Consider the following 19,297-nt stretch of genomic DNA (forward strand, 5'->3'; position numbering starts at 1 on the left):
TGCCTCTCTGCCGACTTGTGATCTCTGTCAAATAAATAAATAAAATCTTTAAAAAAAAAAAAGAATTAGTTAAGAACTTTAATTTTTGGATTGTAGGTTTTTGTGTGTGTTAAATCATTTCCTATGAAGTCATTATCATAGAGACATTCATAATTGTAAAATTTAGAATTACATCATTATCTTTGGATTGGACCTGAATTTTTTAATATCAAGGAATTATTTTCTTGAATTACGTAAAATTTGATTTTTGTAGCTGAAAACCTTAATCATTTGGAGCTGATTTCAGTATAATATGTTATAAAGTAATTACGATTAACATTACACAGTATATGTTATACTGGTGTTAAGGTCTTTGTATGCATATTTGGATTCATCCTTATAACAGACCCCATATCCAGAGTTTGGGAATTGAGTATGTTATCTTTTAACATAAATTCACATTGCTAATATGAGCTAGAACTAAAAGATGCCCTCAGTCTTTTTGACTTAAAGATACTGGCTCTTTAGGTCTGTATTGTACTACTTCCTTTTTTGTTCCTATTATGTAGAATTTTAAATTACATTTCTAATGATTTGGGACAATGGGTTGATTAGGTTGGATGTCAGTTAATAGTGTAGCATACACCATATCTTACTATAGCATACCTTTTGTTAGGGGAGAAGATTATTTTATATAACCCAGTTCTAGCTTTGATGTTGCCTTTGGTGCTTTGGTGAATTAATTAATAATTTGGTATAGCATTGGTCAATATTTTAAATGCTAGAAAATGGTGTTTATGTTTAATCACTTAACAGTGAAAGTACTTAGCTCTGTGCAATAAGCAAATAAAAAAAACTTATAAAATTTCTTGTGAAAATCTTTCAAAATTCTTTTCTGAATGACAGATGTATAGCTCATAAGTATTTGGGGCCATTTGTCTGACAGACTCTTTTTTTCAAGGAAAGCCATTTAGCCAGATTGAACCAGGCTATTCATTATCCTTGTTGCCCCTTAGTATTATTTCATTTTCCCCTTACATCTGTCAGAGTTTCCTTTTCAAAATGCAGAAGTTTTGTTTTTCAGAGTGGAAAAGCCACAGGCAGTGATTCAGGTGGTGTCATTGATCTCACAATGGATGATGAAGAGAGTGGAGCTTCACAAGGTACTTAATAAGTAATTGTATCAGTACCAAGGAATGTTTTGATAACATTTTTTTCCTTTTAATCCAGTATAGTAACCAGTGAAGACAGATCTCTGTAGCATTATGCTTGATGTATTTGTATCTATTTTAGAATAAAAGTTTTTTTTTTATATTATCCCATATAGTGGTTACCTATTTTTGAGGGCTTTTTCTGAGATGCAAGCATTTATTCCATAGGCTGTCCTATACCTTCTTTGAGATTAGATACTCTGTGTGTATCTTATTTTAATAACTGGATAATGTAAATAAGCAACACTCTATATTAGCTAACAAAAGAACCTAAACAGTGATAAAGATCACTGATTAAAAAAAAATCATCAATATATATACAAGCTTAGGAGAATGTCCTTGCTCTAGATAATGGATACGTGTGATATAGGAAATGAAATTATTCTGATTGACATGATATTGTATTGAGTTCAGTAATAGCATTCTCTTGTGAAAAACAATGTAAAACTATGTCTATAAATGTGACTTAGAATATGTGATAGAATCAATGGTGAATTATTTAAGGCTGTGATGTGATGTTTTAATGTGGTAAATGTTTTAACGTGGTAAACATGTAAATGTGGTAAATAGAAATAAATTGTTCACTTAGTGGTAAATGTGACTCAGTGGCAAGCAAATGTAAAATTGGCAAATGAAAGTAAAACCTGTAGTTCTAGTTTTTGCCTATCAATAATAATCACAATGTCTCACTTTTAATTAATAGACCCTAAAAAGCTAAACCATACCCCTGTGTCAACCATGGGTTCTTCTCAGCCTGTGTCTCGACCATTGCAACCCATCCAGCCAGCACCACCTCTTCAGCCATCTGGGGTGCCAACAAGTGGACCATCTCAGACAACCATACATTTACTTCCCACAGGTAAACTTGCTGAATCATTGAGTTGAAGCCTTTAGTTCTGCTTATGGTGAAATATGACTATGGAAGTAAATAGAAAGATTAGGTAGAAAATTAAGGCTAATTCTCTGTTTTTTAGAGGACAGTATAGCTTCTTGAACATAGTGTAACTTAGATTTGCTGACCTTCTTAAATAGCAGCACTGACTGATACGGAGTGGTTATAAGGAAGAAAAATTACAATATGTGTCATCTGCCACTATAAGCAGCAGAAATGAATATAGTTTCTCTTTAGGGGGGTGGCTGTAATGGTTCATTCTGATTATGACCAGTTGACTGATGAAGCAATAAATTTTAAATGATCCTTAATGTGAACTAGTTTTAACTGGCCTGACACTACCTTTGGAGATATATAATATTTTACACACTGCCTCTCAAGAAGTTATAATTCCTTTATTTTCAAGATGTAGCCTAGGTCTTCTGTTGGAAAACCAATCAAGACCTTTTGTCTTTTTTTTTTTTTAAAGGTTTTATTTATTCATTTGAAAGAGAGAGATCACAAGTAGGCAGAGATGCAGGTGGAGAGGGAGAAGCAGGCTCCCTGCTGAGCAGAGAGGCCAATGTGGGCTCGATCCCAGGACCCTGAGATCATGACCTGAGCCAAAGGCAGAGACTTAACCCACTAAGCCACCCAGGCTCCCTTGTCTTTTTTTTTTTTTTAAAGATTTTTATTTATTTATTTATTAGAGAGCATGCAGGTGGGCTGAAGAGTGCAGGGGGAGGGTGGAAGAGGGGGATAGACTCTCAAGCAGACTGTGAAGAGTGAAACCCGACACGGAGCTCAGTCTCACAACCCTGAGATCATGACCTGAGCTGAAACCACGAATTGGATACTCAACTGACTGAGCCACCCAGGAGCCCCAAGATAGTTTGACTTTTTTTTTTTTTTTTTAAAGATTTTATTTATTTATTTATTTGACAGAGCAGGAGAGTACAGGCAAGGGGAACAGCAGACGTAGAGGGAGAGAGAGAAGCATGCCCCCCGCTGAGCAGGGAGCCAAATGTGGGGCTTGATCCCAGGATCCTGGTATCATGTTGCTTAACTGACTGAGCCACCCAAGGTGCCCCTGTCTTTTTTTTTTTTTTTTTTTAATAAAATAGCCCATCATTAGAGATTTATATTCGAAATTATGTGTGGACTTTTCTCAAGGAAAACATTGAGTTCACCTGGAATTGTATGTAGTGAAATCAAAGTTTAAGTCACCACTTTGGATAATTTAGAAGGAAATATCATTACACAAACCATGTGCAGGATAGATAACAAAATGGGGTAATAAAGAGATGAAGAGGCAGGCTTTCCTCCTTCTGTACATTCTACCCCTTTCTAAATGCTCACATTCAAAGTTTAGATATGTAGGGACGCCTGGGTGGCTCAGTTGGTTAAACGACTGCCTCCGGCTCAGGGCGTGATCCTGGAGTCCTGGGATCGAGTCCCGCATCGGGCTCCCAGCTCCATGGGGAGTCTGCTTCTCCCTCTGACCTTCTCCTCGCTCATGCTCTCTCTCACTGTCTCTCTCTCTCAAATAAATAAAAATAAAAAAAAAAAATCTAAAAAAATAAATCTCCAAGTTGCTCATCTTGTCTTTAAAAAAAAAAAAAAAAAAAAAAAAAAAGTTTAGATATGTAAAGAGTAAGTAAAGATGTTACTAAATAAGCCATTAGTAAAGAAACCTTTTTATCTTTGTCATACCCAATGTTTACTTCCAGGTTTGTTTTATTTTTCCATATGAAAGTAGATTTATTATTATTTATTATATAGTTAATATGTGGTTATTTGTAAAATGTGATGATAATTCAGAGTTATTAACAAGAAAATGTTAACACCTAAAATAATTATTGTAGTCCCATGCCCCATGCTGCCAGTGAACATTTAGGACTTTTTTGATAAATATATATTAACATCACTCAAGGCATGAATGTTCTCTGAAACATAAATTAGGAGGAATGCTGGAGTAGAGAAGGAAGAATTCTATATTTTAATTGATGTTTTATTGTTTTGAATTAAAAGATGGTTTGGTTCACCTGAAGAAAATGTCCATTACAATAACCTGCCAGTTTCTTAAACTGTGAGAATACAGTTACTCCTGGATTTATGCCATCAGTAGAAGACCTGGAAGACCCCAAATCCCACTCTACTAAGAATAATTAAACATTAAGGAGTAAAAATATGCTCTTTTAAGTCAATCCCTTAAGGTCATACTCTCAAGTCTTTATCTTCACATGTTTATCATCAAGTCAAACTAAAGAGTAGGGAGAGGACTAGACATGGTTGAGGTGCTTTTTTCCTCTGAAGTTTGTATTGTAAAAATATTACTATTAAGTTTGGTTGGCTATATATCTTTCAAGATTACAAAAGGAGACTGTTGTATTTCTTTATTTATTATAGTTAGATTTTATGCAAAATTAATTACTATTAATATGTTAACATAACTGCATTTTAATGTTTTTCTGCTTTTCATTAGCTCCCACCACCGTAAATGTGACACATCGTCCAGTAACTCAGGTGACCACAAGACTCCCTGTACCGAGAGCTCCTGCAAACCACCAAGTGGTTTATACAACTCTTCCAGCACCACCAGCTCAGGCTCCCCTGCGAGGAACTGTTATGCAAGCTCCTGCTGTCCGACAGGTCAATCCCCAAAATAGTAAGAGAATTTTCTTCTTGTGTATGGCCTCACGTTCCACGTAGTCCTTCAGCATTTAGTGGGCTTATATTGACATTAGATTTAGCAAAAAATGCTAAATGCTTATATATATATATAAATATTATATATCATTATAATACATTTTAAATGACTCAATAATTATAATCATGTAATTATATAATATTAGTTATAAATATAATTATGATATATGTTATTTATAATTAATATAGATTAATTAATTTTTCTTCTCTGGGTTAACCAGAAAAATTGGACATGTGTATTATATGATTTGTGCTCCGTGTGTTATCTTCAGTTTAATTTTATTTATGGCCTGTATTATCACAATGCTGTATTTGATAATGGTCTACACGCTCTTAAGAGATACCTTGCCTAATTAACGTAGGAATGATTAATTGTGCCATAGCCCAGATAATGGAAATAATGATTAAGGATAGCCTCCAAGGAGAGAGAGAGCCTTAAAGGTGGGGAAGATGGCTGAGAAATTGAAGATAGGAACATGTTAAAGGATACCTATTGTTTCTAGACACACACATACATATATATAATTATATGTATATGTTATATTTATAATTATATAGATTGTATTTAGTAGTAAAATCTATCAAACAGAAGTTTATATTAAAAGCATATGTAAAGATTAAAGAAAACTAACAAAATGAACGACCTATGAAATCTCTACCAGTCTAAGAAGCAGAGCTGATATAGGCCTGATCCTACAGGCCTACTGTGTACCTTCATTGTATCCCTCTCTCTTTTCATTGAGGTAACCATGGTCTTCACTTTCTGCTTTTCTATATGATTTTGCCACCAAATATCACCAAAAACACTTCGTTTTGCAAAATTTAATACCACGGGCAAATCTAGCCGGTTAAAGAAACTGATTATTAGATGATGATTTCGAGGAGAAAATAAACTAAGCAGAGGCTCTAGTTCACAATTTGACTTAGTTTTTCTCAAGTTTACAAGAGCATTTTCTAGGAAATCAGTCAGTAGGGTCATGAATGAGTTCTGAGTAACTGGGCTTACCGTAGTCAGTGTATAGGCCAGGAACTGAATATATGGCATTAATATGGTCCAGGCACTTTAAATTATCTGTTTCTGTTGCCCTAACATATGTCAAAATAGTTTTCTGTTAAGTGAAATGAGTATCCTCAGCTTTGTGTGCAGCATGGAGAAAAAGTGAGAAACCTGATTAACACAAACCAAGGATAACATATCATCGAGATTTTTGTTCTAGTTGAAAAGATGAGACAGCAGAGATTTTTTTTTTTTTTAAATTTGAGAGAGAGACACAGATAGCCAAGAGAGGGCATACAGGTGGGGAGGAGAGGGAGGAGGCTCCTTAGTGAACAGGGAGCCCAAGGTGGGGCTCAATCCCAGGACCCTGGAAGATGACCTGAGCTAAAGACAGACTCTTAACCAGCTGAGCCACCTGGTGCCCCAAGCAGAGCAATTTTTGAGGATAGCTTCAGTTTGTCTACGTTTAGTTACGCTGCTCCATTCTGGCCTGTTTGATGTCTACCTATGATAAACCACTGTGTTCTACTGTTCTAGGGTTTTTGGTTATAGTCCTCTTGGTAGAGATTCCATTTATTTCTCTCCTGTGCTGATCTCCACTGTTTCTTTTATCTCATATTTTTCTCTTTCTTGATTTTCTTTCTCATAATTGGTGGCACACGTCCTCCAAGGGCCTCTTGAGAAAGAGTTTATGGAAATACATTTTTTTTTGGTTGCTTGTATAAAGGAAAATTTCTTTCTCCTCATGCTTATTATTTGGTTGAGTGTTTTTGTTTTTCCTTCCAAATTTAAAAAATATCACTTTGCTGGCTTCGAGTATTTAATCAGTGTTCTACCAAATTTAGAATAGAAATTTAGGGTCTGTTTGTTTGTTTGTTTGTTTTAGAGAGGGAGAGAGAGAGGGGGTGGGGCAGAGGGAGAGAAACTTAAGCACGCTCCGTATTCAGTGCAGAACCCGATGCAGGGCTTGATCTCACAACCCTGAGAGCATGACCTGAGCCAAAATCAAGAGTCAGATGCTTAACTGACTGAGCCACACAGGTATCCCTAGAATTCTGGTTTTATGCCTTAATTTTCTTTTGTAGGTGTCACTGTTCGAGTGCCTCAAGCAACTACATATGTTGTAAACAATGGACTAACCCTGGGATCAACAGGACCTCAGCTCACAGTGCATCACCGACCACCACAAGTGCATACTGTAAGTGTTGATGTTTGGATTTTCAAACTTTTCAACTGTAGAGCTGTCAAATATTATTGTAGTTAGCTTATCCTTCAGCCTAGTTGTATCAAGAGGAAAGACAGGTCTTCTGTTTTTCCAACAGAAAGTTATGTATAAGAAGATAGATCTTACCATCATGAACAAATGTTCTTAGGGATGGTAGTCTTCGGGGATCACTGAGGTTGCTTGTGGTGGTGTATAGAGTCCACAGCTAGGGCATGTGGAGTGAAAATAGAACATTTTAAACTCATGATTACATTAAAAAGAGTATTTTTGAGTATTACAAAGTATTTTTTTTCATGTTCTAGCTTTATTCTTTTTCTCAAAACCTTATAGCAGATCTAATTTGTATATTACCATCACTTTATTATTTTTAATACTCCAGTGGTATTGAGAATTCATTTGTTAAGAGACGACAGAGAGGGGCGCCTGGGTGGCTCAGTGCGTTAAGCCTCTGCCTTCAGCTCGGGTCATGGTCTCAGGGTCATGGGATCGAGCCCCACATTGGGCTCTCTGTTCAGCAGGGAGCCTGCTTCCTCCTCTCTCTCTCTCTGCCTGCTTCTGTGCCTACTTGTGATATCTCTCTCTCTCTCTCTCTCTCTCTCTCTCTGTCAAACAAATAAATAAATAAATCTTTGGGGAAAAAAAAAGACGACTGAGAAAATCAAAGATTTTTCCTTAGATTTAGGCTCCAAAACAATGTCATATTATTCTGTGACATGATTTTAATAGTATTTGGTATAGTATACCATGTAAGTGGAAATGCTGGCTTTATGAGAAGGAAAGAAACTGAGATTTCATACCACTTTTCACCAAGCAAAGTGTCCCTTTTTAAGTATGCCTAATAAAATTGAGAGCATTTCTTGAGTGCTTGCTGTGTGGCGCTGTTAATAGACTTGGTCCTCACTCAGGAATCCTTTAGGGTCTTGTTCTCCTTTTTTATTTTTTATTATAAATATGGCAGCTAATACACAGAAAATAACCAGCTCAAGGTCTTACCTCATAAAAACTCACACATTCCAGCTTTCTAATCTATCTTCTTAATGGCTATTTTTCTTATCCCACTACAATGAAAAAATTAATGTTAATGGAGCACTAACTATATGGACTAGTATAGTCCATATAGTATAACATGCTAAATATATGTTAATGGAACACTAACAGGCACTCTACTAAGTACAGGTATTATTTTATTTAATTCTCACAACCCTATGAGGATTATTATTCTCCTTTTGATAGAAGAAGATACTGTGTCACAAAGATGTTAAGTGGTTGCTCAGGTTACTCAGTGTCATTACCCAAGCTACTGTCAGAGCCACTTTAATGCAGGCTGTCTGATCCCAGCACCTGCAGTGTTTTCAGTGTTTCAAACCTAGCTCTGGGGTGCCTGGGCAGCTCAGTCTGTTAAGCATCTTCCTTCAGCTCAGGTCATTATCGCAGGGTCCTGGGATCAAGCCCCACATGGGGCTCTCTGCTCAGCGGGGAGCCTGCTTTTCATTCTCCCTCTGCCTGTCACTTCTTCTGCTTGTGCTCTCTCTCTCTGACAAATACATAGATAAAATCTTTAAAAACTATATTAAAACAACAACAACCAAAAATATCAATATGGTGAATATACCATTACCGTTGTTTACAGCTACAAATAATTTCTTTCATTCCATATTCCTTCAAAAAATATAGAGTAAAAATCTCTAATATGATAGTTTTTGCAGATTTGATGACCTATGAAGAGCTTTTTAAAAAAAAAAAATACAAACCAAGAGCTCATGTGTATTGTCTTATAATAAACTTACAGGAGGAACGTTTAAAAAAATTTTAATGTAAAAATTGCTTTTATTTATTTATTTATTTATTTATTTGACAGAGATCACAAGTAGGCAGAGAAGCAGACAGAGAGAGAGGGGGAAGCAGGCTCCCCGCTGAGCAGAGAGCCCGATGCGGGGCTCGATCCCATGACCCTGAGATCATGACCTGAGCTGAAGGCAGAGGCTTTAACCCACTGAGCCACCCAGGCGCCCCGTAAAAATTGCTTTTAAATGAGAATTTTCAAGTACATAAATAGAGAGTATACTATGATGATTCCTACTCATCACTTATCAGCATATGGCTAATCTTTTTCATATATAATGCCACCCACTCACTCTAATAGCCCATGTAGACACTGGGTTATTTTGAAGCAGATCCCTATTGTCTTATTTGTAAAACCTGAATAAAAACCTCCCTTGCAATGGCAAAAATGAGAAAAACAAAACTCAGTTCACTTAATATTAAGTTTCAGGATATGAACAGATTCAGAATCCTAGAATTTTAAGAATTAGAGGGGATATGACAGCTGTTAAAGCTGTTGTCAAACTCCTTAAATTTCTGTGCTCCCTTCAGTTGGATTCATGGCTTCAGCCATCTTCTCTTGGATCTTGCTAGCTACATGTTTATTTAATGTTATTTATTTAGCTAACTAAATCACTTAAAGAAGAAAAAGATAAGTTGAGAGAGTAAATACAGTAAAATGACCAGCATTCAAATCACTTCTATTTCTTTAGCTTTCAGTATTTTATTTAAATGTAAATTTTTTTTTCTAATTTTATATTCATTTTAGCTTTTTAACTGTGGATTCTACCTTTTTCCAGATATGTATATGAATGTGTTTTCCAGTAGGCATATGAATTCAAGCACATTTACATTCCTTGAAGTTACCCAGCATGCCCTTTTTGAGTTTGTCCTATGTGAATGTTACTGTTACTAAGCTTTGACAGGGAATGGAGATTAAAAAGATGGCGTCAAACCTTCACAGAATTCATGGTTTAGTGTATATAAATTACCCATCTTATGAAGTGCATATTAAAACATAGTTCTTGTTAAATGAATTTAGTTAAGGAAATCTTAATTGTTTTATAACTTTTCAGTCTAAAGTCAGTGAGCAAACGATACATTTCACTTGGAAAAAAAAAAGATCATTCCATATCCCTTTTTCCTGGCTCACACTTGAATCTTTTTAGAAAAAAAATTACCATCACTGTAATCTTTATTAAAACCTAGATATAGGATGCCTAGGTGGCTCAGTTGGCTAAGCGTCTGTCTTTGGTTCAGGTCATGATCCCGGAGTCCTGGGATGGAGCCCTCTCCCTCTGCACCCCGCCCCACCACTTGTACTCTCTCTCTCAAAGAAATAAATAAAATCTTTAAAAAAAAAAAAAAAAACACCTAGATACAGTGATAATAATAATGTCCAATGTTAGAAACAAGTCAGTTTGAATTCACACACTTAATATTCATGCTTTTTCATCATATGGCCTTAACCTACCTTTCCAAATTTCTTTCCTGATTCATATGCCCTACGTCTAAGTAAAAGTTAATACTTGTTTTTGCCCATAAATCCCCTTACTTTCCTATAGCCCCATGCCTTTACTCATGCATTACCTATTGGCAGAAAGGGGTACACACTGTTTCTTCATTTCTAACTCTTACCTTTCATAGTTCATCTTAAATGTCACCTTTTTTGTGCAGACTGACCCAAGAACATAATATACATTTGGTGGAAAATGGCTTAAAAATGAAAGTAGAGTTAAATACACAAATTAAGGGCGGCTGGGTGGCTCAGTGGGTTAAAGCCTCTGCCTTCGGCTCAGGTCATGATCCCAGCGTCCTGGAATCGAGCCCCACATCGGGCTCTCTGCTCCGTGGAGAGCCTGCTTTCTCCTCTCTCTCTGCCTTTCTCTCTGCCTACTTGTGATCTCTCTCTCTGTCAAATAAATAAATAAAATGTTTTTTAAAAAAATAAATAAATAAACACACAAATTACATACATATAGTAGATTGCCACAAATGGTATTTTAAAATGTTAACATTATTCTAAAATGAGACTCTATAACATAGATAATTAAACATAAATTATTTTGTTAGAGATAGATGATGATTTTAGTTTCTGTCAAAATGATTTTCTATCAGCAGAGGCTTTTCTTTGCCATGGAAAGCTTTAGTTTTGTTTTTGTTTTGTTTTGTTTTAATTTGTTTGAGAGAGAGAGAGAGAGAGAGAGAGATCACACGTAGGCAGAGAGGCAGGCAGAGAGATTGGGGGAAGCAGGCTCCCCGCCTAGCAGAGAGCCCGACACGGGGCTCAATCCCAGACACTGGGGTCATGAGCTGAGCTGAAGGCAGAGGTTTTAACCCACTGAGCCACCCGGGTGCCCAGTATTTTAATTGTAGAAAACATGGAGTCACCTCAGCACCATTGTTTATAGCATGATTGGTCACAAATTAAGTGGAGCTAGCCAAATGTGGTATAGTATTTGGTATTTCTTAGTATTCTTGATGTAAACGGATAACTCTCTAAATGATGTCCAGGATGTTTTAGTTCTAGCCTTCAGAAATAGTCTTTTCTGTGATCATTATTAAATCAATAGGACTCTTCTTTTGTTAGGAGCCCCCACGCCCTGTACACCCAGCACCCTTACCAGAAGCCCCACAGCCACAGCGTCTGCCCCCAGAAGCTGCCAGCACATCTCTGCCTCAGAAGCCACACTTGAAGTTAGCACGAGTTCAGAGTCAAAATGGCATTGTACTGTCCTGGAGTGTCCTGGAGGTAGATCGAAGCTGTGCCACTGTTGACAGCTACCATCTCTACGCTTACCATGAGGAACCCAGTGCCACTGTGCCCTCACAGTGGAAAAAGATTGGTGAAGTAAAGGCACTTCCCTTGCCCATGGCATGCACTCTCACCCAGTTTGTATCTGGCAGCAAATACTACTTTGCAGTACGAGCCAAGGATATTTATGGACGTTTTGGACCTTTCTGTGATCCTCAGTCAACAGATGTGATCTCTTCTTCCCAGAGCAGTTAAACCTTGGAGCCTTTATCGCTTCCTCTTTCTGAGTTCCACTTTTTGGTCTTGTTTTAATCTTGTGCATGATATCCATTGTAAAATCCACATTGTGCAAGATTTCTTGGACAGAAGTGTATATACACTACATTTGTTTATAATCAGAAGTAAAATAAATAGCCCTTAAAGCAAGAATCTTTTTCCTGGACAATTGAAGCTTCAAGGTTTTGAAATGTAAATGTGCACCTTGCTTTAGTTTTAAGGCTGGGGAATATGTGTGGGTGTTAATGTGTGTTTTTCCCTATTTATATGTTTACTGCAGTGGAATCTCCCATTTCCATTCTCACATTTACCTCTCTTCAAGTATAAAGTAAGTAGATCAAGGGATCCGAGGTATGGTATGTGGCATGATTTGCTTCTGAGGCATCTGTAGGTTCATAGCTAAATGACTTAAACTAAATCTGAAAAAAACCCAAAGAAAGAAAAAAAAAAAAAGCAAAATGGTTGAATAGTTTAAAATAGGTTAATTTGAACACAGGAAAGGATCTGTTCATCTTTTTTCTTTTCTTGGTTGTTAATTAGGTGAAAAAGATCTGCATTGGCCCTTGTTTCCTAATCTGGCTCTTACATTTATTTTGTGCCTTAAAGATTAACTACAAAAATAAACATGACCATTTGTCCATTGTTGATCTTCTCGTTCAGCCTTTTGCCCTTCATTTCTCCTTCAGTTATACTAAATATAGCACGTTTCCTTCAAGTCAGTTTTAAACCAAGGCTTTAGGGATATTCTTACCAGTGGGATCACTACATTTAACTCTAAAAATTGGAGTCACTCTTTTCTTCTAAGAACATACGTGCTTTTATGTTTGGTCACTATTTAAATTAACTGTGTAAAATGGACTAAGAGAAGAAAGACCATATTGTGTAAGAAAATTGTCCTTCAAACATATTGTAGAATTTATGTTCCATACTGTGTTAAAGATTAGGAAAACAGTGCTAGTTCACTTTATCACCCAAAGTATAGTATTCTTTCATAGATAGTAAAATTCACAAAATACAGTGAACTACAATAACAAAGGGAAAGTTTTATTTCCTTATTCTCGTATCTTTTTTTTGTTTTGTTTTGTTTTAACCTTTCAACTTTGTTTTGATAGTGCCAAGTTTTGTCTGATTTACCCTCTGTCAACTTTGGACAGAATTTCAAGTATATCCTTTGGGGTTATTTTATGTAGCAATTAGGTAATCCTTTCTGTGCATCTCTGTTCCTGTTCAGAGTTAATCAATTGCTGTTTAGATCATGGATTTTCAGTATGAGTGCCAGCTCTACTGGTATCAGGTAGGTGTTCAGGTGTGGGTAGTTCAGGGCAGGAGAGATGGGATAAGCTTGGGGATGAGAGTATGGTTGGGAATAGTTTGAAAGAAATTCATGGAGTTTGTGAAATAGCTTTTCAAGTCATCTTCTCTTACCATATTTGAATTCGTATTCCTACCTTCTGAGAATAAATTCATTTTTAATTTTTCTTGGAATTATAGGAGGGTGCTGTCCCTTTTATTAATTCTGCTTGGTTTGCAACTTTGGTAGCTTGTAATGGGAAGCATTACAGTAATGCTGTAAAGAAACTCTCATTAGAGACTTCACTGGTCAGTATATTGTCACATTAGGTGTAAAGTTTGATTGATGCTGAAGAAAGCCTACAAATTGCCAAAATGTAAGTGCTCCAGAACCTTCCTTTTACTTTCAGAAAATGAGACCACAATGAGAATTGAAGTTTTTATGAATCCAATTTGCCAACCAACTAACATAGATGTTACTCATTCTAGGACTAACAATGATGGTAAAAGAAGTTGTCAGTGTCATGCCAACGAAAATTTGAAAAGGGAGACATTGATAATCTTCTAGATGTGTATGAACACCTATCTATATCTGCATGTGTGTATGTTTTTATCTACAGTGGTTGCGTTGCTGATCATGTGTTCAAGATCATTCCTGTCTACAGAATGGAAAGTCCGTGTTCAATTAAAAGTATTCTTTATTGGCCGGTTTTATGGTCATGTGATGACAATTTGCTTATCTAGCCTAGAAAAACTTCCCTTGGTGAATGTTTTTCACTAATCTTTTTTTTTTTTTTTTTTTTAAAGCTTTCATAGCATTATATAATCAGGTGAAGAAAGCCCAGTAGAATGAAAATATATTTTAGCCTATACTGTGTCTTCTGTCAAACAAAAAAAGTAAGTTCTCAAATAGTAACCCTAAAAATACATTTACTACACCAAAATAAAACTTTTTATTCCAGATGGTGGAAGGAAGGTACAGAGAGTGTAATTATTTGAGGAAAGTGTGTATTATGAGATGCTCTCCTCAAATTAGCATGCCATGGGATTTATAGGCAACAGCTATACTGAATTTACTGAAAAGTGCTAGGCTAGAACTATAGGCATTTATTTTTGACAGGTTTTGTTGATGAGCTCTGACTTTTGCTTTATTTCCTTTGGGAGAGAGATTGCAAGACTATATTGTAGCAGTTCACACTCCATGGTACCTTTTCACAAAGTATTACAGATAAGTTTGATTATCCCATTTTGGGAATGCAAGTTTGCTACAGTTTAAGCCTGACATTACCTGTGTAAGTATTGCCTTATTAGAAATCCTGAAAGCTTCTGATATTTCCACCTAAAATATAGGATGTTCATATGGCATTTGAAGATAATGGTGATGTTTGTTACTCTCTGTTTTGCACTTTTATCAGAGTAATTTTCACCCTGTTTTAAGTGTGAGTAAGTCTCTTTTTAAAGTTACGTTCTTACGTTCTTGCCAGTAAATTTATAAAATACAAAGACAGCATCTGTTGTTAACTGTTAACTTTCTGAGGTAACTATATCCCTGTTTCCCTGAACTCACTTTAAAATATGCAGAATATTGTGTACTGTTTACTACTGTACTACACAGTAGATGTTCACGAGAGAAGTGAAGAGTACAGCTTTCTTTCTTGAAAAGTACATTTTATTGGGATGCCATTTGCCTCACAGAGAGTGTTTCCCACTCGCCCCACCCCCATTGCTGGATAATGAATGAAAGATTTAATTGGGAAATGTGACCATAAGCAAGGAACTTAGAATTTTTGGTACAACTGTCTGCAAAATTCCTTAGGCAGGCAGGCTGCACTATACAGTTCTCTTACTGTACTGAGTGTTAACTTAGTTTTTGTCATTTGCTCTTTTGCTTACATTTTCCAAAATATTTATGCAGGAAGGTGAATGTTAATATTGCATGATATGCATTTATCTTGTTCCACAAAATCTCCAGTACTGTACAAGATTAACAAAACAATGCCTGTGGTATCCTCTTCTCTTACTTTGATACACTGTGATTTTAACACATTAGAGTACTGCAGAGACCTTCCAAGTGTTCTCCCCAACTTTCCATTTTGGGCTATTTCAGAATCATATGATTTATTCATTATTTTAATTTCTTTGTTGGCTAGTCATTGACTTGCTTTATTCTAATTTCCAAAAAAACCATGCCCCAATATTGGATTGTTGGAAATAATTCTATCTAAAATCAATGCAGGATTCTGCCTTCCCTTACTATTTACTGAGTGATGCCCCTCTCCCACTTTTTAAAATTTTTGGACAAAAAGAACCTCATGAAGTGTTTTTGTTAGTGTGGCAGACTTTAGATCGAATTCCTAAAATGCATTCCCCTAGAGCCAGCCAATGGGGAGGAATGATAAGACACGTTTTGTCTTCTTCAAATAGTTTTATCATGCTACATAAGGTTTTTGTTCTTGTTTTTGTTTTTTTATTTGTAGAGCCAGCTAAGTACCCATCATTCATACTTAAATGCTGGGGGGGGGTTGTTTTTGTTTTGTTTGTAAATAAGGTAACTGGGCAATCAAACACCTTTTTGGGATCCTGGACTCATTATTTTCTCCGCCATTACAAAATTAAATACAAAAATAAATCCTTTGTAGGAAACTTGCATCCTGAATTTCTTTATTGCAGTTGAAAGTGTAAATAATAAGACAATGTAAGACCTTCCTAATGTCTAATATAAACTGGGCTATAGTGAGTTGCCCTATTTTTATTAGGTTTTGAAGGTTTTGTGGGGTTTATTTTTCTTTTTTAAATGTACAGTAGAGTGGTGTCTGTATAAGTGTTAACTGTAGTGGGATTTTGTCCAGCAAGCCTGAAATTTATACTTTGAAATAAACTACTGGGTTTTTAACATTCTGAGTATTCTGATTCATTCTAATTATTCTCAGCCCTTGTGTTGCTTATGGATGTTTCTCACCTCATTAAGAATCACCCATTATACTGTATAGTATGGTTTATTTAACCCATTTTGGCAATACCACAACACTCAAACCACATTCAGTTCTCTAGCTTTGAAAGAGAAGCTGTTACGTAGAGTTGCTCCCAGATTAGATGTGCTATTTTTAACTGATTGGAGACCACATTAAGGTAATATTATGTGCCTACTCTGTACCACAGAAAGACTTAGCCCCTGCTTGTTAATGACCAGAAGAACCACTAACTGCATTTCTATTAGAGGTTCCTTTGAAGCTCCACCATCCCCTAGGGCTTTGTCATTAAGTATATTCAGCCCGGGGAAGGATAAAAAGCATGGAAGAGGACAGGTTCTTAGGAGCCAGTCTGGAAGTGATACTACTATCAGGTTGCTTGGGCAAGAACCCTATCACATGGCACAGCTGTCTAGGGGAACCTGGGAGATGTAGTACATGTGGCCAGGCATGAAAGGAGAATATGGATCTGGGTGAGCAGTTTCCACTACCATCTTGTGTATATATATAAACTTGTATGCTAAAGCCAGGTATTACCTGTTTTCCAGAGTATTTCTTCTACAGTGTGTCACCCTGTAGTCAATGTTGTAAAAAAAAAACAGAAAACTAAAAACAAAAACCTGCAAAATCAACAGAAAATGAAAGCGGCAGGCTGAATTTAACATATTTTATTAGGACTAATTCTGAACGGAAAAACATAGCTAAAATAGTGCCTTTGGAATCTTATTTGCAACCTTCTATTCCCTCAACTCCCTCCTTCATTTTATGTCACGTTGCAAAATCGGTTTCATGGTAATAAAATCAAAGTCATAGGTCTCTGGCATGCCCTTGTGGAGAGTTTTGTTGAAACGGTTCCAGTGAAAAACAGGGAGGCCACCTTGTACTGTGGGACCACTAATGGCATAGGCCGTGTACTCTGATGCAAGGTAGATATCTGCCACCTGGAAAGAGAGAGGAGAGGGACATCTTAGAAAACCATTTGGAAAAAACTAGATTCCTATTTTTCCTTGTGGGGTTGTTTTTGTTTTTCGTTTTGTTTGTTTGTTTGTTTTGGTCCTGCCCTTTTTCCAAAGTCACAGTATTAGCCCCCTTTTAAAATAAAATCTTGCAAGCTTCCACAACATGCTCTTCCATAACCATTTGGTATTCAGATGTGAATTGAGTAGAAGTGCATTAACGTAGCCAGAAGTGTGAGATTGGGAGTCAGAAGGCTCATTCAGAAGTTTAGCTCCAAAACTTGTTTAACAAAACCCCTATGGGATTCCATTTTCTCATTTGTGAAAGGATTTTAATAACCATACTTTATAGAAGAGTTGTTATGAGGATTAATGAGAGAAAATGCTTGGAGTAGTGACTAGATACCTTCTTCAACAAAAGTGGTTATTAATCAGGGCAGTAATGAGATTTATTTTTAGGAAATCGAGTCTTATTTATTTATTTGACGAGGGATTGAGAGAGAAAGAGAGGGAGCGAGTGCACAAGCAGGCAGAGAAGCAGGCTCTCCACTGAGCACAGAGCCAGATGTGGGACTCCTGGGATCATAACCTAGGCAGAAGGCAGACACTTAACTGAGCCACCCAGGTACCCCGTAACAAGAGTTTTAAAGTAGAAGAAATTCAATATCAAAAAAACAAGGTCTGGGTGGCTCAGTTGGTTAAGCAGCTGCCTTCGGCTCAGGTCATGATCCCAGCGTCCTGGGATCGAGTCCCATATCGGGCTCCTTGCTCGGCAGGGAGCCTGCTTCTGCCTCTGCCTGCCTCTCTGTCTGCCTGTGCTCACTCGCTCTCTCTCCCTCTATCTCTGACAAATAACTAAATAAAATCTTTAAAAAAAAAAAAAAAAAAAACAAGGTCTGTGGTTCTCAAAAGCACCTAAACACTGGATAGCAGCAGATCTTAACCTTAGAGGAAAAAGAAAAAGATACCTCATAATTTCTGATTTTCTGTATATCCCAAATGACTTAGGGGAAATGATAATAAGTATATCCTTAAACAAACTCTTTTGATGAAAAATTGGCAGATTCCCCTCTCCAGAAGAAAGTAAAGTTGGCAGACGGAAGGTTGGCTTGGGTTCTCTCAGGCAAGGCAGCAGAGGTAATTCTCTGTGTATTCAGGAATGGCTAGAACACTTCTTACACACTTTACTGAATGTTTGCAAACACCATTAATAAGAAATAAGCATTCATTAGGGTTTCGTGTGTGTCAGGCTCTCTATATCCACTGAATTTTACTTTACACAACATATTGGGGGTCATTAAAGCTAGAGCTCTGGTGTCATGGATAAAAAGTAGCTTGAGTAGGAACTAGACTATTCTGAAGCATGTTTTTTTCAGGCATTAGGCTGATAGAAAAAATTATGTGTAGGGGGATCAGCATTCTTAATAGTTAACTCCACTTCTAACTGATTTCTTCAGAATTTAGGACTGAAAGTGCGAACAAAGAGACATGCCCAAACCAGGAATGCAAAAGGATGTGTCAGAATGATTCTTTTCCACCAACTACATGGCTAACTCATACCCTCAGACACCCCAAATCCAGTAGTCTGCAGGAAAATTCTTAATGACCAGATCTCTGAGAGGGAAAAAAAGACCCTGATTTGTAATGTTTGCAGATTTGCATAGTATAAATACTCCTCCATGGCTGATTTCAAGCTGTCCACATCTGATTTTAACAACTGGTTCTCACAGCCCTTATGAGCTGGCTTCAGCCCACCACTGCAAACAAGTAATACCTATTTATTATCTATATTAGGTGATGCATTACAGCACTTAATAATTCTAACATGGTGAAAACCCTTTAGTGCTTGTCCAGTAAACTTGTTCCTCCAGCTAAATTCAATTCCTGTTTAATGTGAAATCACACTGCTCCCAATAATAGGTTCTTTGGACTTTGGGCTAATCTGGTAATTTTATGCTTTAGGCCACAAAAGTCTCTGCAGCTTTGCCTTTGGGCAGACCTAGGTGCAGGTAAAAATTAAATTCAAAACCAGTTTGCATGTTACCTTTGTGTCATAGCAACCTCCAGGACTTGGGTTAAGTGAGTTCAGGTCTTCACGGCAGCAGATAGTATTGCAGGGATCGCCCTTACTGTAAGGATCTTTCTTATAATCTAGGAGGAAAGAGTGATAGGGAAGAGGGTGAGTACTGGCTGTTCAGAGATAGACTTGCCCACAGGAAGCTTTTTGAGTCTCTGCAA

The 19,297-nt window shown here is 36.8% G+C and overlaps 2 protein-coding genes across 4 annotated transcripts in view; one reads left to right on the top strand and one right to left on the bottom strand.

Moving 5' to 3' along the window:
* The window catches only part of LOC122891294 (activating transcription factor 7 interacting protein), a 121,379-nt gene extending 105,352 nt beyond the window's left edge, over positions 1–16,027 (top strand). For all 3 annotated transcript variants that reach the window (XM_044226843.1, XM_044226844.1, XM_044226842.1), the window contains 5 exons: positions 1,064–1,142; positions 1,894–2,049; positions 4,547–4,729; positions 6,853–6,965; positions 11,404–16,027. In XM_044226843.1, coding sequence (XP_044082778.1) covers positions 1,064–1,142; positions 1,894–2,049; positions 4,547–4,729; positions 6,853–6,965; positions 11,404–11,823 — 951 coding nt within the window. In that variant the 3' untranslated portion in view covers positions 11,824–16,027. The remainder of the gene's footprint in view (positions 1–1,063; positions 1,143–1,893; positions 2,050–4,546; positions 4,730–6,852; positions 6,966–11,403) is intronic.
* Positions 16,028–16,756: 729 nt separating this feature from the next.
* The window catches only part of PLBD1 (phospholipase B domain containing 1), a 53,345-nt gene continuing 50,804 nt past the window's right edge, over positions 16,757–19,297 (bottom strand). The window contains exons 10-11 of the mRNA XM_044227933.1: positions 19,104–19,210; positions 16,757–17,044 (exon numbers count right to left, since the gene is read on the bottom strand). Coding sequence (XP_044083868.1) covers positions 16,862–17,044; positions 19,104–19,210 — 290 coding nt within the window. The 3' untranslated portion in view covers positions 16,757–16,861. The remainder of the gene's footprint in view (positions 17,045–19,103; positions 19,211–19,297) is intronic.

The sequence above is a fragment of the Neovison vison genome, chromosome 12 (assembly GCF_020171115.1).
Source record: "Neovison vison isolate M4711 chromosome 12, ASM_NN_V1, whole genome shotgun sequence".
Lineage (NCBI taxonomy): Eukaryota > Metazoa > Chordata > Mammalia > Carnivora > Mustelidae > Neogale > Neogale vison.